The sequence below is a fragment of the Adiantum capillus-veneris genome, chromosome 13 (genome assembly GCF_014529385.1).
Source record: "Adiantum capillus-veneris isolate H3 chromosome 13, ASM1452938v2, whole genome shotgun sequence".
NCBI classification, from domain to species: Eukaryota; Viridiplantae; Streptophyta; class Polypodiopsida; order Polypodiales; family Pteridaceae; genus Adiantum; species Adiantum capillus-veneris.
The window spans coordinates 132,294,351-132,319,444 of NC_140943.1; the positions used below are offsets into that span (position 1 = coordinate 132,294,351).

The 25,094-nt window shown below is 41.7% G+C and overlaps 1 protein-coding gene and 2 pseudogenes across 1 annotated transcript; 2 read left to right on the top strand and 1 right to left on the bottom strand.

Moving 5' to 3' along the window:
* Positions 1-960: 960 nt before the first annotated feature.
* LOC147444891 (uncharacterized) lies at positions 961-9,664 on the top strand. Its single transcript, XM_086527961.1, has 4 exons — positions 961-1,771; positions 9,117-9,206; positions 9,294-9,363; positions 9,488-9,664. The coding sequence occupies exons 1-4, from the start codon at positions 1,700-1,702 to the stop codon at positions 9,541-9,543; spliced, it is 288 nt and encodes a 95-aa protein (XP_086384087.1). The 5' UTR covers positions 961-1,699; the 3' UTR covers positions 9,544-9,664.
* On the top strand, positions 2,275-8,843 carry LOC147444892 (uncharacterized; annotated as a pseudogene).
* A 7,742-nt stretch (positions 9,665-17,406) lies between the features above and the next one.
* LOC147444893 (uncharacterized) lies at positions 17,407-18,108 on the bottom strand (annotated as a pseudogene).
* Positions 18,109-25,094: the final 6,986 nt, after the last annotated feature.

Below are 25,094 nucleotides of genomic sequence, written 5' to 3' on the forward strand. Positions count from 1 at the left end.
CTCTCTCGCAGTGAGCATATTGATGCTAAGGTTACGCCCTTGACCTGTAGACACTAAGCCTATGGAAACTCCAAGGTCTCTCTCTCTCTCTCTCTCTCTCTCTCTCTCTCTCTCTCTCTCTCTCTTTGTGTGTGTGTGTGTGTGTTTTTTTGACATTGTAGTTTCTTACGTATGGTTGTGGTGTTCTTTGTAGTTTGTCATTTTACAGAAGAGAAGGCTACAATTTGTGCAATTTGACTACAGATGTGAGGTAGTCAATAGGCAAGCATGTTGGTGCAAGTGTGAAGGCACAAGAGGTGAAGAGTGTATGGCGTTGTGGCTTGAGGAGGTGGGTGCTTGGCGGCTCTACCCCAAGTTGACTACAATGGAGTGCATGTAGTAGGTGGACTCTGTCGCGATAGAGATGAGGCCGATTGAAGGTCAATGTGAATTGGGGATAGATGAAGCACAAGGCCATAGTGCACACGGGAGTGCATAATGATGAGGATCCATGGACTGCGAGGGTGCAAATCCTTGGGAGGTGGAGGGAGAAATGTGGCCATGTGGGACCTTTCTTGCCAAAATTTCACCTTGATCTATTGCACCACACATGGAGTCCATCCCATTACCCTCATCCATCAAACTATGTCACCATTCCACTATCCTTATCCATCCGGTCTACCATGCATACTCCCCAACAACCCTCCCCCTATGTGCCACTGATGTTCTTGTGGTCTCCACAGGCTTTGGGCTCCTTTTTGTTTCTTTTTTATGGTACTAACATATAACGGTGAAGACAACGTATATACGCTCATGCCGCTTGGGAAAGGTAGGATAGGAGAAATTCCAATCATGAGAAAAAGGTTTCTCCTAGCTGCAAGGCTAGAAGGGTGCTACCCCTCCTCTCTATATGGCACGCCACATAATAGAGGGGATCGAGGGCGGCCGTTAGATTAAGGCAGCAGGTAAATTTGGGTGGCAGCAGCAGGGGATTCAAGGCGCATTTATTGCTCTGTGGGGGAATAAAGGAGGGGGAGAAATTTGGGCTGCGAGCTGGAAAGGGACATTGAGCTGTGTAGAGAAAGCAAACCAGCATTACCTGGCTCTCTGTAGTCTCCGTTCGCGCACACACTGCATTTCTTCTCTCTCGCCATAGCTCTACGCAGTTAACGACAGACATTTCCACTTCTTCAGGCACAGGGAAACAACACATAGGCAGAGCAAGTGCAGCAAAAGCCCGAATTTACAAATCCTTAATCCCCTATTTCCCCCTGCGGCCCTGGTGCATACTGTGCGAGAGAATAAGGCATTTACTTCGCTTCCATTTCTTGCCTCATTCAAGCCCGATCAAGCTTCACTAAGGCTTAAGGTTGAGCATGGCAAAGAGGCTCATTTAAAAACCAAGGTCACGTGTTGAGAGGAGAGGAGTGCCCCATGAGAGGGAGCCGGTGGACCGTGGATTGCATTGAAGCCGTCGTCAATCTCAAATTTAAGCGAAGGCCAATTTAGGGTGGATTGCATTGAAGGAGTCATCAAGTCAACCTTACGTGTGCTTGTTAAAAAAACTTCAAATTGCAAGAGGATCACACCCCGCAAAGCTCTGCGACGGCTTCAATTGAGCATGTGCTTACAAAACGCCTCAGTATCCGCAAATATTGGAGCTATGAAGATGGCATCAAAGGGGACGTCAAATTGTTCTTGTAAAGCAAATTGAAGCCTCATGAAGAGGAGAGGCGAGTCTTCCTCTTCGCATTCACAACGAGATGTTGATGCACACGAAACGAAGATCATGGTATGATTGACACACCTCTTCTTCAATCTACATTTTTGACCGGAGGAATTTTGTGAAATATGATGTGATTAAATTGACCCTTTTTTGGTTTTGTGTATATATTGGATAGAGAGAGAGAGAGAGAGAGAGAGAGAGAGAGAGAGAGAGAGAGTAGGAGATGAGAATGCTTATTAATGTCTAAGCAAAGCAACTCTTCATTGAGGAGTTTAGGGAAAGGGATGGGGCACTTGTCCTCTATTGTTGAGTGGACGAAACCTGTCCAAAGTGGAATAGAGCATGGAAAAAACACGTTGACCTTATCCACCATATGAAAGGGCATCAGGGTCTTGTCGTCGATGTTCCTCGTAGAGCCGTAGGGAGACCATAGGGTAGTCAAAAGCCCGAATTGGCTAATGGATCACGGTCCCATAGGCAAGCAAAACGCAGTTTCAAAGCATCGAGACTCGCATAAAACTTTCTCGAAAGAAGCATTTAAAATATCTTAATGCAAATGGTGAGAAGAGATGGCGCTTAAGCTCTTCCTTCCAAAAGATGGCATACGAAGAATGGTTTGCAAACCATGTACAAGAGGAAATGACAAAGTGGGAGAATGACATGCCAACTTGAGTTGCAAAGATGAAAACAAATGTTGCAAAAGGATACAAGAGGATGGTAAGAGATGCTCTCATTCTTTGCTTCAATGTTTTCATATATGTATCTTATGTATCAAATTCTAAGTTTTAGATTGTTTGCATGCTTAAATGTCTCTCTAGTCAAGAAAATACAAGAATAACAAACATGAGGAAGAAGAAGAAAAGAAGAAGGATTTAGAACATGAGGAGAATGCTCTCTCACCTACTAAGAGTATGGAGAGTGAAGATGAATATGTTACCATATACATTTCGTAGTGATGTGTGTGAACACACTAGGACCGTTGGGGCATTTTTTTTCTCTTTAGAAGGTTTTTTTCCTCGTGCATTGTATATATGCCCATCACTCTAGGGCTACCTATCTTTCCATTGCACACTAAGTAATATACTCTCAGTTGTGTGCCTTGAGCTTCCTCATCTTCTCCAAGCTGTGTGCATTTCTCTGCAACCCTAATTCCAACAATTGGTATCAAAGCAGGTTGCATCCTCCCGGGCTTAGTCGCCAGTAGCTCTAGCACACGCATGCTCACTTTCTCCAATTTTTGTGAGCTTTGGCGAGCATTCGTAGGTCGACAAAAACTTCGGGCTCAGATTTTTGATTCAGGCTCATTTCGGCCTCCGTTTCCACTACAGCCAGGTCTGTGCAGACAATTTCATCATTTTGTGCAGAATTTTTGTCAGTGTCAAATACTGTATAACAGGTCTCATACAGTCTACTGTGGGTTGTGCTATATAGCTTTGTGCTGGTCACACTCAGTTTCTTCTCATTTTGGGTAGTTTTCACATCAGGTGCAGACATTTTCCATGGCTGACAACAACACAGATGTGTTCAAGATGTTTGCTGCTGAGGACAGGACAATTACCCTATGCGGGCTTACATGATGCAACATGTTCTTGTGTCAAAGGGCATCTAAAATATTGTGGAAGGCATTGATGTACGTCCTGGTTTTGAGGATGTAGGCGATGTTGAGGATGTTGTAGGTCTTGCTGCAAGGATTGCTGCTATTAGAGTTGTTTTGCCTACGGCAGAACAAGATCGTTGGGATGTAAAGGATGTGCAGGTTCATGTGTTGATTGCGTTGTCTGTGAAGCGCACCATTACTCCTCACATTCGTTCAACAAAATCTCCAAAACAGGCTTGGGATATTCTAGCAGGTCTTTATGCAAGCCGCAATGAGGCTAAAATTGCTTTGCTGCGTAAAGAGTTGGAATCGAAGATTATGCATGAGGAAGATGATATGGAGACTTTCCTTGCTGGTGTCAAGGATATCAATGAGCAACTTATTTCTGCAGAGGTGCAGTCATTTTAGACAGTGCCCTTGTGCAGACTGTTCTTGATGCCTTACCAGATTCTTACTAGACTTTTGCTAGTACTTGGAGACTTATGACCCAAGGAAATCCTGAAGTTGTCAAGTTTGATGCATTCGGCACATTGCTGTTGCAAGAGTCACTTTCCAAAAAAAACAGGACTAGGCAGCGTGCAGTTGAACAGGCTTTTATTGCTTCTCAAAGAAAGGGTGGTAATAGCAATGCGGCCACTTCTTATGGTTCTGCTCTGAGTGGCAAAAAATCCGTTCCTAATGCTTTTGCTGACAGCAATTCGTCTGGAAATTCTGGTGACAAGGGCAAAAAGAAGATGCATTGTCATTATTGTAAAGCTAATGATCACTTGATCAAGCAGTGTCCTAAGTTGAAGGCCAAAGAGGTGAAGAAGAAAGAGGGTGGTTCCATTGCAAATGTTGGTGTCACTACAAATGCAGCCATTGTTGAGTCTTCTGTGAAAGGAGATTGTGATGTTGATGTGCAGAGTGCACTTACAATCCTACTGACCATGATGCATTCATGTCAGTTGCTACAGATTCACATGTTTGGTATTCAACAGTGGTGCTACAAAGCACATTACCTCACATCGTGAATTGTTCACCTCTCTCGAGTGCCAACAATACCTCTTATCCAGTTTAGAGAGCTAGAAAGATTGTGCTTACTGCTACAAATGGTAGTTCCTTCACACTTGGTTATGCATTTTATGTACCTGGGATCAAGAAGAATCTTTTGTCTCTATTTGCACTTGCTGGACTTGGAGTTGTAGTCAAACTTGTGGATGACAGATGTACAATTCATGATCTCAATTTTGGTGATGAAATTGTTGCATCTGGCCTTTTGTGCTGTTAGTTGTATAAGCTCACTTTGTATGATAATTGTGGAAAACATTTTGCAAATGCAGTTGCAGATTCAAGGGTTGTTTCAGATGCAAAACTGTGGCATGCACGTTTTGGGCATCTGAATTTTGCCAGTTTGCTGCATTTGCAAAATTTTGATATGGTTGCTTCTTTGCCGCCTCTTGAAGCACTTATCAAACATGTTTGCGAAGGCTGTATTTTGGGTAAAATGCAGCTTCTAAGCTTCCAAAGGATGGTTCAGTTAGGGCCACATACAGGTTGCAGATTGTGCATAGTGATGTTTGTGAGCCCATGCGAACTCCGTCCTTGGGCAATTACATGTACTTTGTGACTTTCATTGATGATTACTCCAGGCATGCATGGGTATTTCTGCTTAAAGCAAAGTCCAAAGTTTCTATGTGCTTCAAACAATTTCTGGCTATGGCTGAAAATGTATCAAAATGTACTATGGGCACCCTCCGTTCCGAATGAGGGGGGGAGTATATGTCTCATGAATTTAATGAATTTCTAGCTAGTCGTGGGATAAAACACCAATATACAGTGCCTTATACCTCAACAAAATGGTGTTGCTGAGAGGAAAAACAGGTCACTTACGAAAATGGCATGATGTATGGTCAAAAGTCAAGCTTTGCCGTATTTTTTTTGGCTTGAGGCCATCATGTGTGCCACTTATGTACTTAATAGGTGTCCTACGAAAGCTTTGCACTCTATTACTTCATATGAAGCATGGCATGATAGAAATCCTTCTATTGAGCACATGCGTGTTTTTGGCTGTTTGGCATATGCTTTGGTGCCACAAACACAGCACATAAAATTGGATGATAAGGCTGTCAAATATATTTTTGTTGGTTATAGTGCTGAAAGCAAAGGTTATAGATTGTATCATCCGCAAACAAAGCGTATTTTGGTTTCACGGGATGTAGTGTTTGTGGAAGATTATGTTCAGCCCTTGCTCTCATGTACTAGAGACAGTAATGTAAGCTCACAAGACATTTATGACACTTTGTTGTCTCTTTTCAGTGGTGGAAGTTCGAACATAAATTCCAATGAGGAAAATGTACAGCCTATGGGGTTTCCAAAAATGTTACAGATCAGCCTATCACTGATGCAGATGTGCATGATGTACTTGATGAGAAAAGGGTTGAAAAGGAGCAGGCTAGAGGTATGCCAAAATGGCTGGTGCATACATTACATGAGAGTAAATTGGATGCACCTTTGTCTAGTCGTACTCATTCAAGCTCTAGACATGCATCTAATGCATCAGCTTGTTATGCTATGTCTGTGTCTAGCTTACATGATGTTGAGGAACCTCTATCTTTTGATGAGGCACAAATTCAAAAAATTGGATGGCTACCATGCAATCATAATATGATGCACTTATAGAAAATGACACATGGACTTTATGTGATTTTCCTCCTTGCAAAAAGGCCATTGGTACAAAGTGGGTTTACAAGTTGAAATGCAAGCCGGATGGTGAGGTTGATCTTCATAAGGCTCGACTTGTTGCAAAAGGCTACGCGCAACAAAAAGGCATAGATTATGAAGAAACTTTTCCTCCCACTTGTCGTATGACTGCTGTGCGTTTTCTATGTGCATTGGAAACTCATTTTGGTTGGGATGTACATCAATTAAAAATTGTTACTGATTTCTTGAATGGTGACATATTTGAGGAAGTTTATGTAACACAGCCTCGCGGTTTTGTCATGAAAGGACAAGAGGACAAAGTGTGCAGATGTAAGAAGGCTTTGTATGGGTTGAAGCAATCTCCTCGTGCTTGGTACGAGAAAGCTGACACTCATTTGGTCAAATGAGGCATTCGTAACAGTTCAACAAAAAGCACATTGTATGTAGAGCGTGAGGGTGATGTAATTCTCATTGTGGTTCTTTATGTAGATGATATGATGATCACTGGAGCAAATGAGAGACATATTGCTGAGTTTAAGGCTGATTTGAATGCTACTTTCAAGATGAAAGATTTGGGGTTGTTGCATCATTACTTGGGTATACAATTTAAGCAGTGTGATGGTGGTATTGCCTTGTGTTAGAAAAGTTACATAGAGACAATTGCTGATGTAAGTTTGGACTTGAGGATTGCAAACCTATTGCCACTCCCATGGAAACACGTTTGAAATTGAGTCTTTATGACGCTAGTGATCCTACTAATGTCACTCTTTACCAAACTACTATTGGATGCCTCATTTATGTATGCAATACAAGGCCAGATATTGAGTTTGCAGTCTCACAGGTCAACAGATTTATGCATAGCCTAGGGTCTAAGCATTGGAAGGCTGTCAAGAGGATTTTCCACTACCTTAGTGGCACTTTACATCTTGGCTTGTTTTATCCCAAGCAAGGATTTCATTAACGTGATCACAAACATGTGAATATTTAATAACATTGAGTGATCACGTTTCAAAATACATGATCACGTTAAATGTTCACGTGACTTCCCTTTAACCTATAGAAATCATCCAATTTGGTAAGCTCGCTATAATTTTTTCTTTTCTTAATGGGCTCAGTTTAGGTTCACATAGTTTCCTAGTAAGCTCGTCATGAAAAACACATACCTGGGTGGGGTTTTGGTGGGTTGCCACATCACCACTTATCATCTTTTTTGTGATCACGTTAATTTTGATTATGTGAATGTGATTATAAACATTGTATCACGTGAATATTCACGTGATCACGTGAATATTAAATCCCTGATCCCAAGGGGGGATCATTATCGCCAGACTTACATGCTTTTTCAAACTCAGATTGGGCTGGTTGTTTTGACATGCGAGTGTCCACAAGTGGTATTTGTTTCATGCTTGGTAGTTCATGTATATCATGGTTGAGCAAGAAGAAACCTACTGTGGCCACTTTGAGTTGTGAGGCTGAGTACAGAGCCGTCTTCACAACTACGGTTGAGTGTGTATGGCTCAGATGCCTTATGGCTGATTTGGGTTTTGGATAGGACACTGCCAACACTATCTACACTAACAGTCAGAGCCCAATGGCAGTTGCAAGGAACCCAGTTTTTCATGCTCGCACAAAGCACATTGAGGTGCATTACCACTATGTCAGGGAGAGGCTCTCAGCAAGAGAGATCAGCTTGGCTTATGTGCCAACACAAGACAACCTTGCAGATCTTTCCACAAAGGCATTGTCTCGTGAGAAGCTCGAAGCTTTCCTCAAAGCTTTGGGCTTACTCCCCTTTGTGGACTGATCATGTCCTCAGGGCATGGCACTTCCCTTTACTCATGTGCCAGCTCTCGTTCACCGCATCATTACAGGGGGGATTTGTTACCATATACATGTGGTAGTGATGTGTGTGAACACACTAGGACCGCCGGGTCATTTTCTTTCTCTTTAGGAGGTTTTCCCCCCCGTGCATTGTATATTTTCCCATCACTCTAGGGCTATCTATCTTTCCATTTCACACTAAGTAATACACTGTCAGTTGTGTGCCTTGAGCTTCCTCGTCTTCTCCAAGCTGTGTGCATTTCTTTGCAACCCTAATTCCAACAAAATATACATCACAAATGGAGGATGAGGAATATCGCCTAACCATATCTCCGGTAATTTTCTAAGTACTGGTTGTTTTATTACTTTGAACCCATAAATTTTCACGGTTTTATTTTCATTTTTTAACTTTTTTATTTTGTTTTCTTTCTATTCCATTAAGAAAAATGAGGTGATCATGTCGCCAATGAAAAATGGTAAAGGCAAAATCCAAACACATATAGACATTTCTTCTCCAAGTGGGAGTACTTAGGAGCATGACCTCTTGATGGGATCAAACATGCCACGGTATGCCCTCTTCCATATAATGGCTCATTTCCTTTTTGACTAGTATGTAATGAGTGACCTATGCTTAATAGATCTTCTAAGGGTATCCCCATCCAATTGTGCTCATCAAGATATGGATTTGAGATAACATATGATGCTAAACTTGCAAGTGAAATTACAAGCAAGAGGGCAAGTTTACGTACGCTCAATTTCTTTGTCATGTAAGTGTTCCTTGTTAGAGCTAATTTCTGATTGAATGGTTTAGGGATATGTAGCATAATAAGGCCATAACCTTGTAGGTGGATGGAGCATATTTTTGAAGAGGAGGCTGTCAATCATGTTTGGTTCATTGATAGCTTGTGGTTGTCTTTTGTTCAAACCTTGCCTAGTGAGAGGGCAATGCGAAACTACTATGGCAGAGTTGACCTTTCCAACCTCATGTTCACTTTTTTTCCGATTGTGGATGAGTATGGAGATGCTAGTAAAGTATGATTTATTCATATGTGTTTACCTCAACTTTTGCATATATTGTGCTTATGTTTTTTAGCAGAGGTCATTGGACGCTTGTTGTATTTTTCAATTGCCATGTACGGCATGTGTCTCGCTTACAAAATGTCAAGAGTGCAATTTTGTTCTTTGACTCTCTTGCCTTGCGAGAAATTGATCGGTATATTATCCCCTTGAAGAGGTATGTGTAGTTCTCCTCTACATTGTTGTGGTGTCTATGTGATATTTATTTAAGATAATGATATTTTGTGCTTCAAGGTTTTACAGTATTTTGGAGCTTATACATCCCATCCAGTTCTCAAAAAAGAGCTTTTAGAGTTGGAAAACTGTCATGTTAGAACAATGGAGGTATAGGCATATTGTGTACGTTAAAAAAAAATGATGATTTGACTTCTATGCAAGTTTTGTAAGTGGTGTTTTTTTCTTTTTGTTTAGATGCCAAGGCAAGCAAATACTAAGGATTGTGGATACTACATTATGCTTGTCATGAAGTTATTGATCAAAGGTGGTGTGAATAACCACACACCAAAAAAGTAGGTAAGTATATCGTGAGCTTGTGCTTTTTGTGATACTTATTACTAGAATGGGATATGATTCTAAAATGTGTCAATCACTTTAAAAATTTGCAGCTCACATCAAGATGGTTCTCTCATGCGGCCGTGGAGACGCTAAAGCTAGAGCTTAGTGCTTGGACACATTGTGATGCTTTGTAGATCACCTAGCTATTAGCAAGTGTGGAGACGCTAAAGCTGGAGCTTAGTGCTTGGACACATTGTGATGCTTTGTAGATCACCTAGCTATTAGCAAGCGTGACAATGATCTATGTTTTTTTGCTTTAATGAACAACAATTCAAGACCATGTATTTTTTTTTAGGGATATGCATACATTTATGCGTCTTTTGGAGATATGTTTACGTATTTATGTGTCTTTTTTGTATGACTACATTCAAGGGTGCTAATGAGAAGATTTGGTTTGTTCTATGGTTTATGATTCGGTCTGTTCATTAAGGCTTTTGTAGGTGTGGTTTAGTAGTGGTGTAAAGAATGACCAATGTTTTGGAAATATGTATACGTATTTATGCGTCTTTTTTTGTATGACTACATTCAAGGGTGCTAATGAGAAGATTTGGTTTGTTCTATGGTTTATGCTTTTGTCTCTTCATTAAGGCTTTTGTGGGTGTGGTTTAGTAGTGGTGTAAAGAATGACCAATGTTGTTATATGACATGATGTACTATACAATCTTGCCATCATCAACTTTCCGTGAGGAGATTGATCTATGGTTTATTGCTTTGATGTGGTTTTAGGGTGTCGTACGACTTGCCTCAACTCACTACTTTTAAACAAAGAGAATTAGAAGAAAGCCACCTTTGGCTTTTTATTAGAAAATCTAGTGGTCCTGCTATTTGAGAGAACTTTGCTATGAAGCGTCTATAGTATGTGCACATACCAATAAAGCTTCTTAGCTCATGTAGATTCCTTGGATTAGGCCATGCTTTTATTACCTCTAACTTCAATGGATCCATACAGATACCATCTTGAGAGATAATATAACCTAGGTATTGAATCTCTTGAAGGAAAAATTTGCTCTTCTTTTTGTTGAGAAAAAAACTTATTCTCCCTCAATGCTTGAAAAATCACTTGGAGATGTTGCTTATGTTCCTCCAAAGACTTGGAGTAGATGATGATATCATCAAAGAACACTCCAGTGAATTTGCAGTAAGGTCTAGAATTTTCTCCATTAGAGGATTGAACGTAGCTGGCGCATTAGCCAGGCCAAAACGCATGACTAGATATTCATAAAGACCAAACGTTGTGCAAAATGCGGTCTTTAGGATATGTCATAATAATAAATATCTAATTCTCCGAAATGTTTTTCTCATATTAAACTGATCATTTAATGTGGGGAAGTGCCAAGGGAGAAAAGGCTAGAATATTGGTTAAGCTAGCAGACCAGCCACAGTAGGGATCCAAAGGAGGGAAAATAGGGATCCAAAGGGGGGGCCATCTGCAAAAGATCCATGTGCAACAATGGGCTAAAAAGACCCTAAGGTTCAGCCCATTAAGACTTCCAAAATGCTAAGGTTCCAAAATTCAAAGGTTATGTCCAAAGGGTTAAAGCTTAGGGGGAATTGGATGCTTTGTGTGCTCTCCAAAATCAACACATATCCCTACATGGGAGGGGGTGAGCCCTTCTTCTAGGGGATGAGAGAGAAAGCCACACACACACACAGGCTCCCTTTACACAAAGGGAATGAGGGACACATGTCAGCTCCCTAGGCCAGATGCCCACAAGGTGTGCCCAGTTTCTATTGGATGACCCTTGAAGTGGACCAATGAGAATTACGCTAGAGTAAATCTAGTTTAATTAATTTAAAAACATTTAATAAAAGAAACCAATGAGAATTAAGTCTCCTAGAAGACTATTGGGCAGTCTCACAAGGGGTCCAATGAGCATTCAGGAGCCCAATGGCTTGCCTGATTCCTATTGTCCAGGAGGCAAAGGGGTCCAATGAGAGTTTAGTTTAATTATTTAATTACCTAAAGCTCTCACAAAAGGGGAAAGGGGGACACATGTCAGAAGGCTATCACTTATGCTGCTTAATAGTCATTGGCTTGACTTGGGGAGAGCCAATGAGGGCTCAGCAAGAGCAAATAGCAAGAGGGCTCGCCCAAGAGAGAGAGGGGGCTGATTTTTGCAAGGCATTATCACACACACACTCACACAATCTCATGTGTGAAGAAAGAGAAGACTATCTCTTCCCAAGCTTTAATGGAGAGCTCATCACCTACTCCAAGGTTGTGAGATAGAAGCCTACATCAACACACTCTTGGCATGTGGATGCAAATGCAACCAAGAGCCAAGCTTCAATGCATGCTCATCTCCTCTACCAAACTAATTACTAAGCTAAAGCTATGCTAATACGAGTGATTATGTGAGGAGATGTACATCTTTCTCATAAGATACTCCTTCTTCCTCTCAATCTACTCTCATACCCTGCTAGCTATCACCATCTTCGAAGGTGTGTGAGGTCTTGGGTCTGAGAACGGGGATAATTCAAGTTGTGTTTGCTAAGTGTTTTGCTTAGTGCATGAAGCTTTCATCTTCATTGCACTAGCTAGTCTTGAAGGAACACAAAGAATTGTATTGTACAATGTCTCTCTTGATGGGAGAAACCATAATACAAAGCCTTTTGGAGGGGGGACCGGCTCCATGCAAATCCGGTCCTCAACTGTTGTCATTAGCTTAATTTCTCTCTCTTTTGAAAGTATTGTCGATGCTATCTAACTAGGTGTTATGCCTTTTGTTGCTCTCTCCACCCAAGCACTCTTGTAATTCTCATTAGGAATCTATTCTAATGAAATGCCCACTATATTCATGCTCATTTCCGCTACACACAAGTTATTAGGCCATTAAATGTTACAGGATACCTTCATCCACTATTCTTATTTGATGATGGCCACTTTTAAGGTCAATCCTACTGAAGTAGGTAGATCCTTGTAGCTTATCTTCTACCCAAGGCACGGGAAATCTATTTTTATAGTGATATGGTTTAGTGCTCGATAGTCCACACACATACGGTATGTACCTTTTTCTTTTACACTAAGTAGTCATAGAAAGTCGTCTATTAAACCACATCATCTTTGTCCTCTACATGTAACATCTAATGGCCTAGTAACTTGTGTGTAGAGGAAAATAACATGAACATAGTGAGCATTTCATTAGAATAGATTCCTAATGAGAATAACAAGAGTGCTTGGGTGGAGAGAGCAACAAAAAGCATAACACCTAGTTAGATAGCATGAACAATACTTCAAAAGAGAAAGAAATTAAGCTATTGACAACAGTTGAGGACCGGATTTGCATGGAGCCGGTCCCCCCTCCAAAAGGCTTTGTATTATGGTTTCTCCCATCAAGAGAGACATTTTACAATACAATTCTTTGTGTTCCTTCAATACTAGCTAGTGCAATGAAGATGGAAGCTTCAAGCACTAAGCAAAACACTTATAAAACACAACATCAATTCCCTCACGGTCTTAGACCCAAGACCTCACACACCTTCGAAGATGGTGAGAGCTAGCGGGGTATGAGAGTAGATTGAGAGGAAGAAGGAGTATTATTACGAGAAAGATATACATCTCCTCACATAATCACTCATATTAGCATAGCTTAGATTAGTAATTAGCATGGTAAAGGAGATGAGCATGCATTGAATCTTGGCTCTTGGTTGGATTTGCATCACAAAGCCAAGAGTTGTTGGTGTAGGCCTCCCTTCTCACAAGCTTGGAGTAGATGGTTAAGCTTTCCATTAAAGCTTGAGAAGGAGAGAGAGAGTCTTCTTGCTTCACACATTTATTGTGTGAGTGTGTAAGTGAATAATTCCTTGAGAAAATCAGCCCCCTCTCTCTCTCTTGGTCAAACCCCCTTGCTAATTGCTCATGCTCCAGCCCTATTGGACCTCTCCAGGCCTAGCCAATGGAAATTAAGCAGCATAAGTGATGGCCTTCTAACATGTGTCCCCCTTTCCCCTTTTTTGAGAGCTTTAGTTGAATTAATTAATTACCTAAAGCTCTCACAAAAGGTAAGAAGCTTTATAGGTATCTGTGGACACTATAGACACTTCATAGAAAGGTTCTCACTAAATAGCAAGACCATTACATGACCTAACAAAGAAAAACGTTAGGTATACATGTCTGCCAAGGAGAAAAATGCTTTCGAAAAGCTTAAAGAAAAGCTTATCTCTTAACCTGTGCTTACACTACCAGATCTCTCAAAGCCATTTGAGGTCCAATGTGATGCTTGTGGTGGTGATTGCCTTGGAGCTGTTTTGCTCCAAGAAGGTCACGCCATAGGCTATGAAAGTCGAGGGCTCGACCCTATTGAGCAAGCTCTAGGCATATATGGAAAGAAAATCCTCGCAGTTCTACATGCCTTAGACTCATTGAAGCACTATTTATTGGGGAATCCTTTCATTCTACGAACGAATCACCAAAGTCTTAAGTACTTCATGAAGCAGACCAAGCTATCAAAGCCCATCAAATGGCAACCCTCTTCATTTCACAAATATTCAAGTACCATGGCTTGCCAATATCCATAGTGTTGGATAGAGATCCTAGAATGACCAGTAATTTTTGGAAGGGTCTCTTTGAGAAGTTAGGAACAAGGCTAAATTTCTCTTCGGCCTATCACCCGCAAACGGATGGCCAAAGTGAAATAGCTAACCTAACAATTCTCGATCTACTAAAAGCCTATGTAACGGAAGTAGATCAAAGATCCCAATGGGAGAAGTACTTACCCTTAGTGGAGTATGCCTACAATAACACTGTACATACTTCCACGAGAAAAGAACCTTTTGAGGTAATCGAGGGAAGATAAAAAAGTCCCCTACTACTTAAGGTACACGGGAAGATCTTCACTACAGATGAGTATAGCCTAGACCTACAAGAATCTTTCCAAAAGATTAAGGATGCAAAAGGCGGCTGCTGATAAGAATAGAAGAGCCCAAGCCTTTAAGGAAATGATTGGGTCTTATTAAAATTTCCCAAGGCTCAATTAAGGCACACGACGGGCAAGAATCCTATGGGACACCAAAAGTACTATGCTAAGTTAGCCAAAAGGTACTATGGTCCCTTCCAGATTCTTACGCCAATCAATGGGATGGCCTATCAACTCATGTTTCCCAGCCATTGGCTCATACACAATGCTGTTGTGAGCCTATTAAAGCCTTACAAAGGAGAGTCACCTCAAGAACCTACTATTGAAGACCCACTGGAGATCGAGGACCAAGAAGAGGTGCTGCAGCCTGAGTCCATTCTCCAACATGAAGACAAGGTACTAATAGGCAGTAAGACTATCCGACAATATCTTATTAAGTTTAAAAATTATCCTTTTGAAGATGCTAGATGGATGCAAGGCATACAATTAAAGGATAACCTAAACCTTGTCAATGCTTACAATGCTTCCCAAGAGTAAGCAAATGTACAAATGTTAAAAATGAACAAAGTTTTTGTCTTATAAGACTCTCTTTTCCTCTATTGTGCACAAATGTGAAGTAGTATGCATCCTTAGATCAAGTTTGCAGAGACAACGTCTCCCAAATACCAAGTAGAGCTTTTCCTCTACCCGCTAGGAAAAGGACTAATGAATATGCTTTATCTTCTCTACCCCATAGTCAAGGACGAATATGATTTCAAGAGAGAGGTAATAATAATTAATTCAACTAAACTCTCATTGGACCCCTTTGTCTCCTGGCCAATAGGAATCAGGCAAGCCATTGGGCTGCTAAATGCTCATTGGACCCCTTGGGAGACTGTCCAATAGTCTTCAAGAGAGATTAATTCTTGTTGGTTATTTTATTAAGTGTTTTTAAATTAAACTAGACTTACTCTAGCCTAATTCTCATTGGTCCACCTCCAAGGCCATCCAATAGGATTTGAGTACACCTTGTGGGCATCTGGGCTAGGGAGCTGACATGTGTCCCTCTTTCCCCTTGTGTACAAAGGAAGCTTGTGTGTGTGTGTGTGTGTGTGTGTGTGTGTGTGTGTGTGTGTGTGTGTGTGTGTGTGTGTGTGTGTGTGTGTGTGTGATTTTCTCTCTCATCCCCTACTTCTTGGGCTCGCCCCCTCCTTTGTAGGCCTTGAGAAAGACTTTTGGGACACACACAAAGCATCCAATTTCTCTAGGCTTTTGACCTTTGGACACAACCTTTGAATTTTGGAACCTTAGCATTTTGGAAGTCTTAATGGGTTGAACCTTAGCGTCTTTTAAGCCCATTGTTGCACATTGCTCTTTTGCAGATGGCCCCCCCTTTGGATCCCTATTTTCTCTCCTTTGGATCCCTACTGTGGCCGATCTGCTAGCTTAACCAATATTCTAGCTTTTTCTCCCCTGGCACTTCCTCATATTAAATGATCAGTTTAACATGAGAAAATCATTTAGGAGAATTAGATATTGATTATTATGACACTACAAATCCATTGTTTTGAAACATGCCACAAAGACATGTATAGGCAAGAACCATTGAACCTTAATCCTTCTTGAAATCCTTCCCGGAGACATAGCTTTAAGTATGTCTTCTTTGATCTTGGATTTGAAGCTTGATATAGTACATACGAGTTAGGTCTTCGAGCGAGCTCAACGGAGCGAGCTTTTTTTTTTTTTTTTTGAGCGCCGCCTCCCTACCTCCGCTTCCTCCTCTTGCCGCCCATGTGCTTCCTCCTCTTCCCTTCCTCCTCCTCCTCAGCCTCCTCCTCCAAAATCCTTCCTCTCCTCCACCTCCTCTCTCCATCTACTCCTCTAACCACCTTCCCTTCCTCGAGCTCCTCCTCTAGAAACCACAATCCCTTCCCTAAAGTCCTCCTATCTCCTACTCCCTTCTTCCTCTCTCTTTTCTTAGTCACTCTATAACCCCTCTCCCTATCCTCTCTCTCTCTCTCTCTCTCTCTCTCTCTCTCTCTCTCTCTCTCTCTCGTGCTATCTTCCCTCTGTGCGAGTGTCTCTCTCTCGCCCGCCACCCCTCTCTCTTGTTGTCTCCCCCTCCCACCCCCTACCCCCCCTCCTCTCCCTCTCCCTCTCTCTCTCTCTCTCTCTCTCTCTCTCTCTCTCTCTCTCTCTCTCTCTCTCACACACACACACACTAGGACGAGAGGGAAGGGTGGCAAGGGTAGACTCTCTCTCTCTCTCTCTCTCTCTCTCTCTCTCTCTCTCTCTCTCTCTCTCACACACACACAAACACACACACACACACACACTAGGACGAGAGGGAAGGGTGGCAAGGGTAGAGAGAGAGAGAGAGAGAGCTATTTTAAAAAAACAAAGCACTAGCAGTATCTCTAGTGCCTCCCTTTTTTGTAAAAGAGGGAGAGAGGGGGAGAGAAAGAGAGAGTGATAGCGGGAGGGGACGAGAGAGGGAGGGCATTGGGAGGGAGAGAGAGATAAAGAGAAGAGGGGTGGCAGGTGGAGAGAGAATAGGAGACTGGGAGAGAGAAAGAGAGGGAGCGTGCGGGGGGGGGGGGGGGGGGGGGGGTGAGCCCGTCTTTCTTTAAAAAAAAAAACAATACACTTCACCTCTCTCCCTCACAATTTTGTTGCCCCCCCCCCTCTCTCTCTCTCTCTCTCTCTCTCTCTCTCTCTCTCTCCTTATTGATCTCTCTCCCACTGCATCTTCCTTTTTTTTTTCTTTGCATCCTGTCACACTGTCGATTGAGTCCCTCCAATCCCAATGAGAAATGAAATGAAATGCTATGTTAACTCTCTTCAAAAGGCCAAAATGGCCCATTCGACCAAATTGATACATTCTTGGTGGAACTAATACAATGTCTAGGTACAAAATAAAATGAGAGAGAGAGAGAGAGACAGAGAGAGAGAGAGAGATAGATAGATGTCATTATCGTCCTCGAAGGTCAAATATGACCTATGGGACCAAGAAAACATACATGGGGCCTCTTACCAAGAGGGTACATTGGAATATGACTAGATGCGGATACAACAAAGTTGTGACCTACGTCACTTAGGGAGTGGGGGGAGGGTGGTATGGGAATCCTTGGAACTCAAAATCCCTCAATAATGGCTTTGCCACCTCGATAGATGGCCCATTTACCTGCTGCTCGAGCATCACGAATCTTTTGGAGTTCTTGTTTCTTGATTTTGAGTTGGGCGGGGGTCAAGGCCTCAATGATCCAAATTTTGGAGCCCTTGAGTAGTCGAGCTTGCTGTAAAAGTGCTTTACAAACCTCTTTGTTTTTGAAGACGAGGGTACCTTGGTTGTTGTGGTGGTGATGATGGACCTTTTCGATTGTGTTAGGATCAAACTCAGTCGGGTGAATGGCTTGGTTGAGATTGGCTAAGGTGGAAGTGCAATCATCGTCCTCCCACCAAGCAAAGGGTAAGCCCCCGATGCGAAGGGATAGCGCCAATCCTTTTTGTCGATGACGTTATTGAATGCATTCTTCTACCTTGGAAGATACGGCGGTGGTTGCTGCATTCACTTAAGTGGCAAGATTTTCCATACTTGCGGTGAGCGTGTGCTCAACTTCCTTTGCTTGGGCAAGGATATGCTTCGTGTCGATTTGCTTTTGTGACTCCAAGAGGGTGAGGCGGGCCTCCAAAGCCTCGAGACGTCCCTTGAGCTCCATGTTTTCATCTCTGAGTTCTCGGGGTTGCGCTCGAAGGAGGTTTGTCGGATCCACCCATGGAGTGGGCACAAAGAGGCGTGTCGGCTTGATTGGTGTGGAGGACTTCTCTCGCTGCATCGTGTGGGAATGACTCCTTGGATGTGAGGTAGACCTTAGTGGGCAAACCTGGAGAAAGTTTTTAGAGTGTCGGGAGGGCTGAGTTGGCAGGTAGCGCGAGGAGGGGTTGAGAGGCTTAGTAGACTGTCGAGGAAAGGAGATTGTTGAGGCTTACGAGATGCTGTCTGGCGATAGAGGAGGGGGTTGCACTGTGGCTGACGGGACCTCCCCTCGGGCTTTCCCCTCGTCTAGGGGAAGGTCGACCAACGTGAAGGAGAAGGGTACCTCTACTAGAGAGAGAGAGAGAGAGAGAGAGAGAGAGAGAGAGAGAGAGAGAGAGAGAGAGAGAAGGGGGGAGAGGGGTTCACAAGGGAAGGGCAGGGTTGGACATGCGAGGGGGGGGGATTGTGAGAGTGGGAGAGTGGAGTGTAGGTTTTTGGCCTGCCCAAAGGGCAAGGCTATAGCGTTGTTGTGCAGTGACACGTACATAGTTGGAACGCATGCTACAAGATCTATCTTGTAATTTTTTTAGATAAATAATTATCTTTCCTATAATGTACATATGCATATTTAGGTATAATAATAAGCCTTCTATCTCATCCTATTATTTTTCTCAAGGGTAACCTATTCTTACTTTACCACCATCAGAAAATACTATGGGAAAAGCATCAATAGCTCCGCCTCTTTAACTTGGGGCCAAAAGCATTGATTCTTTATTTCTACTATCTCATTATCATCTCACACCCTAGTTAGATCCTATATCTAAGGTAAACTCCAATATATATATATTCTATGTATTTTTCATATTTTTCTTATATTTCTTTTTAAATAGCTACTAGGAGGGAATCAAATCCTAGTGGGACACTAGGTGGCATGATTTAAAAGGTACACTTATTTTAATGCATTATTACAAGCATGATTACAAAAAATTTTCAAGGAGCAATGTCATGCTTTCATATGGCATGAGGTGTCCTTTGGAATCAAATGAAAGTCTAGGCTAAGGGGACCACAGGAAGACTTTTGCCGCCAGAAATGGACCCTATTTTGATGAATTTTTTACACAAGGTTTCAATCCGAATTGGAAAATTATTTTAATATGAAAATCGTAAATAATGAGCTGAAGTTTCTGCCCATATTTTTACTTTTTTATTTGGAGCCACGGTTGAGGAGATATGATCAAAATACTGGACCCCAGTCTGCCCACATCATGCAGGGACAGCTCATTTCCAACTTTTCCAATTCCTGTTCACACTGGCTCCTCTCTTCTTGTGTAAACCCTTGGGGGTTCCCTTCACCTATAAAAGGGGACCTCTTCTTCCTTGAAAAAGAACTCAAGCATTCAAGCTATTGATGAGAGGAATTCTTGAGGGAGTGAGTAGTAATGCCTAATTGTACTTAGCCATGAACATAAGCCCAAGCTTACACTTTCTCCTAGAGGAAGACTAGCCATTCTTGTATGCTATCCTTGGAAGATCAACTCTAATCAAAGAAGGGCGTGGACTTGGCATATCAATCAAAGTTGAATTCTCCCCTCTTTTTCTCTCTCCATCAATAATGGTGCCGAAGGGTTTGTCAAGTAAGATGTGTTCTACATTGATGTTTTCTTGATTTCTTGTTGTTTTCTTTTCATCTCTAATCCAACATATATATATATCTAATATTATCTCCTTAGCCAAACCTATCTCTCTCACTCTTAGTAATTCATCCTCTCTACAAATTTTAGGTTCTCCTTGCTTACAGGTACATCTCTCCTCGTAGTATCCTTATTGCCTACGGGCAAGAATAGGGCTTGGGAGGGAAACTCTCTTCACTTCTCTTCCCTTCTCTTCTCTCATATCTACATTTTACACATACTAGAGTTATCCTAGATGAATAATCCACATGATGATAATTTCTATCACTTTCACTCTATACGATCTATTAGAATTAACGTATGGATTATACGTAAAATACACTTTCAACAACGTATAGTGTTTCTCTTTGGCCCAGAAAAACTCAATGAAATACTTCTATCACCGGATCCCATTATACTACCTCTCATAGACTATAACTTTTCTTTTGACGTAAGCGTAGTTATCTTGCTATGAACCAAGAGGATTTGTATACACAATTAATCCCAATCACTAGACAACATATATATATTATGGTAAGCACAAAGCTACAATTCCAAAGAACAATTCGTAGCCTATTTGGTCAGCCAAGATTGAATGACATTAACTCATCTATTAACCCTTTCATACTACCCATGATACGATATGACCATAGCCTTGATGTTTTCATCTTTGTGTTATTTTGACATTCTCTTTTGTGTTCCTTCTTTGTGTGTGTGAGTGCAAGAGAGAAAGAGTGGGTCTTCTTTGATTGCACTTCCGTCCAAACCCTAGTCTGCATGGCATCTATGGTTTAACTCCTTCATATAGTTTTTTTTAGTTCTCTCACAAACTCTCACAGCCATAAGCCCGGTGCTTTCCCAGCAAGACCGCAAATTTCTCGACATTTTTTTGGTGAACCCGACGTGAAACTGCCAGGGTGAGAGTTTTTGGGTAACCATGGGTGATCATGTTGAGCAACAGGGTATGCATTTTGACCCAACAACAATGCAAATTTTTCAAGCATTTGCAATGTTCATGCAACAACAACATGCCACTGAAAGAAGGGAGATTTCAGCAACGAAGGCCATACAAGCGGTCGTCAACAGAATGGATCAATTCAATGGCAAAGATGTAACCAAGTACTTACGCGAGTATGTGAAGGAGATGGAGCTGCATCGCGTGTCAGAAGGTGAGATGATGCAAAGCTTTGAGCTAGTTGTTGCTCCAAAAATTAGGGAGAATGTTAGGGCAATTAAAGACGGGCATGGGAGAAATTGGGAAGAACTCAAAGTAGCTTTAAAGGAGGAATATTTCATGGAGGACTCTGAAAGAGTGACCAAAAGGACATTCTTAGAATGGGTAGTCAAGCCAAAGCAAGGACTATCAATAACAGAGCTACTTAGGGAATTTGAGCGGCGCTATGCACAACTCACAAGGACAGAAAGGGCCACACTAGATGCAGAGAAGACAGAGCTTTTCTTACAAGATGCAGGTAAAGAGTTTCAAGAAAATTTGGAGCTTCTTCTTGAAGATAAAGATGTTGAGCAAGGACTAAAGACCGACTCGAATGAGGTTGAAGGTGCTGTCTCACTGCTTGCCAAACGACAAAGAAGAAGGGACAAGATGGTAGTAAACACTACAAGTCCTTCCACCTTAACTTCTAACAAAATGATAAAGCCTACTTTTATCGCTCCTAAGTTTGATGAGTCCATGCTAGATGAGCTTGTGAGGGGAATGCGTGACTTGAAGGTGAAGTTTGCAAAGCTTGAAGAAAAAGGCCAACTATCAGGGCCACTTCATAGGCAAGTCAACAGCCCAAAGAAGGGTTTGTTAATAGATGTATTTGGTGTGATAGTACAGACCATGTAAGAAGGGATTGTGATGATTTTAGTGATGCTTTGTCAAAAGATGTTGTCATTTTTAAGGATGGTAAAATCCACTCAAGAGAGACAGGTCTACCCTTGAGAACTAACTTTGGGAAGGGGGGAATGCAAACCTTAGTTGAAGATATGGCAACCAAGCATGCCACCTCTTCAGTTGAGGCAGCTACTTATGGAATAAAAATTGAACATTTTTGTGATGAAGAGGTGAGTGACCATCATGGTCAAATTTGGCCAAATGTCATGCAATTAGCTAAAAAGGGAAAGCTTACAAAAGAGATTCTACATGAAGCAGGTGATTGCATACGTCTAGAAACAGGATGGAATGATCCAGTGGACTCATTGTCAGTGCATGCCTACATTACAAAATGCCAACAAAATGAGGCAATTGTAGAAGAGAAGCGCAGACGTGAGAATGCTGATGAAGGACCATCAAAAAGAGCTTCTAGAAGTGGGGAAGAAGCGACTCAATGCCTTCTCAAACACCCTCAACACAAGGAGCATCTCCACCTGAAGTACTCATGGAGGAGTCTACAACAGGAAAGAAGAAAGAGCCAACAAAAGGTAAGACAAAAGGCCCAACTTATAAACAACAATCTGATATTGAGGTTGCTACAGATTTAAAGAAAGTCTTGGAGGAAAGGATCTTGAATAGCAAGATTGAGTTTACTATGGGAGAAGTTCTTGCATTGCAAAGCGTGAATTCCATGAGGAGATCATTGACATCATCAAGAGGAAGAGGCAAACCCTTGCTGAAGTTTTCTCGTCGACAGGTTGAAGGGGAAACCTCAAAGACACAAGGATGCAACTGCAAAATAAGGAGAATGATGGAGTTGTGGTAGGATGCTACCAACTAGTGGGAGAGTGAAGCAAGTGCATTTCTCAAATGATGATGAAGAAGTTGAAGATATTCCTAGGAGTTACTATTCACGAAGTCATTGGGCAAGGGCTACTACAGAAACTTTAGTCAAGTAGGTGTCGTGAAAGCCATTTGTTGCCTTGATTGACCATGGTTCAGAAATAAACATAATGTCAAAGAGTCTCTACAACAAGTGCAAATGGCCGATAGACACAGATCATGGTTGGATGGTAAAAGTGGCAAACAATTCATCCGGTGAATTGTATGCAGCATGTCCAGGTTGAAGGTAACAATAGGTGATGTAAAGATTGACCAAAACTTCTTTGTACAGGATACATCTTCATATCATCTTCATCCTTGGACAACCCTACATTGTGGGAGTTCGAATGGAAACAAAGGTAATGGACGATGGTTCAGCATATGCTAGAATACGTAGCAAAGATGGTAAACGAGCTGTCCAATTTCTCACAGTCTGTGTAAACCATGAAAGAAATCGTGACAACCTCAGAGAACATCCTCTACCAAAGGTAAGCAAAGAGTTTTCATGATCATAGAGAAATGATGGGTTTTGGCCAAGTACCATTGTAAAGCGGGATTGCAGTGGTACAGAAAGAAAAAGGGTCTCGCTTGATCCAAAAATAGGTGAAACTTTCTCGATGAGCTCCTTGGTAACAAAGAATGGATCAGTATGTTTTACAAAACTTGAAGATTTGAAGAGATATGAGAGGCAATATGTGCATAATGTACAAATAGGAATGAAAAAGAGTGGGTTGCTAAAGCCTACTGAAAATGTTTTGGGTTTGTGTGAACAAGTTTCTTTTGTAGATACTATGGGTGAGCTTGATGCTATAATGAGGTCTAGTTTGCATCTTGAAAATGAAGTTGTGGAAGTTTGCTCTATGGAAATGTATAACGTAATAGAAGCCTTTAAAGAAAGCCAAACAGTTGGCCCAGAAGTCCATGTTGAAACTAAATACAAGAGTGTAGCAAAGAAGGTGAAACCAGTAGCTTCACCCTTACCACCCAACAACAGGGAAAAGATTGAGCAAGCTTCTTTACAACCAAGTTTGGGGAATCCTAAAAAGATTGGGCATACCTTCACAAAGGAGTCTTTCCAAGAGTTGCAGATTGGTCGCGAGGAGTTTCTAACACAGGAGGAGACAAAGTGCTTCAAAGAAATGCTTTCAAAGCATGGTAAGGCTTTTGCATTTGAGCCACATGAGATAGGATGTGTTGATCCTTCTATTGTAGCTCCTATGGTAATTTTCACAATACCTCATGTGCCTTGAATCTGCGGCCTATTCTGGTTCCAAAGGCTCATTTACCAAAGTTAGTAGAGCTACTGAATGAGAAAATCAAAATGGGACTTCGAGCCTTCTTGTGCTCCATACTCAAACAGGTTTCACAGTTCCGAAGAAGAATGGCTCTCTACGCTTCATCCAAGATATGCAACCAGTGAACAAGGTGACAATTAGAAATGTAGGTACAGGTCCAATTGTGGATGAGTTTGCAGAGGCATTTGCAGGGAGGGAAATCTACTCAATGGGGGATCTCTACTCAGGTATGATCAATTTCAGCTTGCAATCAAAAGCAGAGACTTGACAACCATGAGGATACCTTTGGTTTGGTAAGGATGTTGTCCTTGCCACAGGGAGCAACCAACTCGGTTGCACATATGATAAATGGGATGAATAAGGTCTTACGTGACTTTATTCCTCAAATCACAATGCCTTTCATTGATGATTTGCCTATCAAAGGGTGTGAAGAAAGTGACAAAGATGAATCTTTGGATCTCAGGGATGTCGCAGGTTTGTGATAAATCACATAATGATTGTGATAAATTTTGTCTAGGTTGGAAGAAGTGAATCTTACATTGTCAGGGAAAAAGTCTATGTTTGGTGTCAATGAAGTGCTTATTGTGGGGCACATGTGCGGGCCATAGGTAGGAAACCTTGTCCATCAAAGGTAGATGCCACCAAAGAATGAAAGAAACACACTAGCATCACATGAGGTTAGAAGTTTTCTGGGAGCATGTGTCTTCTATGTTATTTGGATTCCACATTATGCACATGTAGCTGATCCTCTTTATCACTGCTTAGAAAAATCAGAAGTTTAAATGGACAGAAGCACATGTAAAATCCATGAAAAAGCTAAAGGAGTTGCTCCAGTCAGCAACAACTTGAGAAAGGTAGACTAGAAGTGCAAAGGCCAGTAATTGTGACAGTAGACACCAGTCCTACAGGGTTTGATGGGCAATAGGGCAAGATGACAAAGAAGACACAGGTATGTGGTAAGATTTGAGCAAAGGTACTAATGCTCGCCAAAGAAACTATCCACAGATAAAGAGAGAGTTATGGGGTATGGTTACAGCCTTGAAACGTGGGAAAGAGTACCTAATTGGTGCATGTGTGGTTGTAGAAACAGATTGTCTACCAATTCTTGGGATGAATACAAGCTGCTCAACACCAAACATTGCTATGTTGCGGTGGATTGCCTACATAAGTCCTTAAATCCTGAGTTTAAGCACATTGCAGGTAAAGACAATACAGTGGCAGATATGCTATCAAGGGCAAGGTATGAAGATAGGTCACAAATGATTGACGAGGGAGATGATGTAGCACAAAGTTCTATTCTATCTCTCATGTCAAAGGTAACAATGTCTGCATGACTAATCTA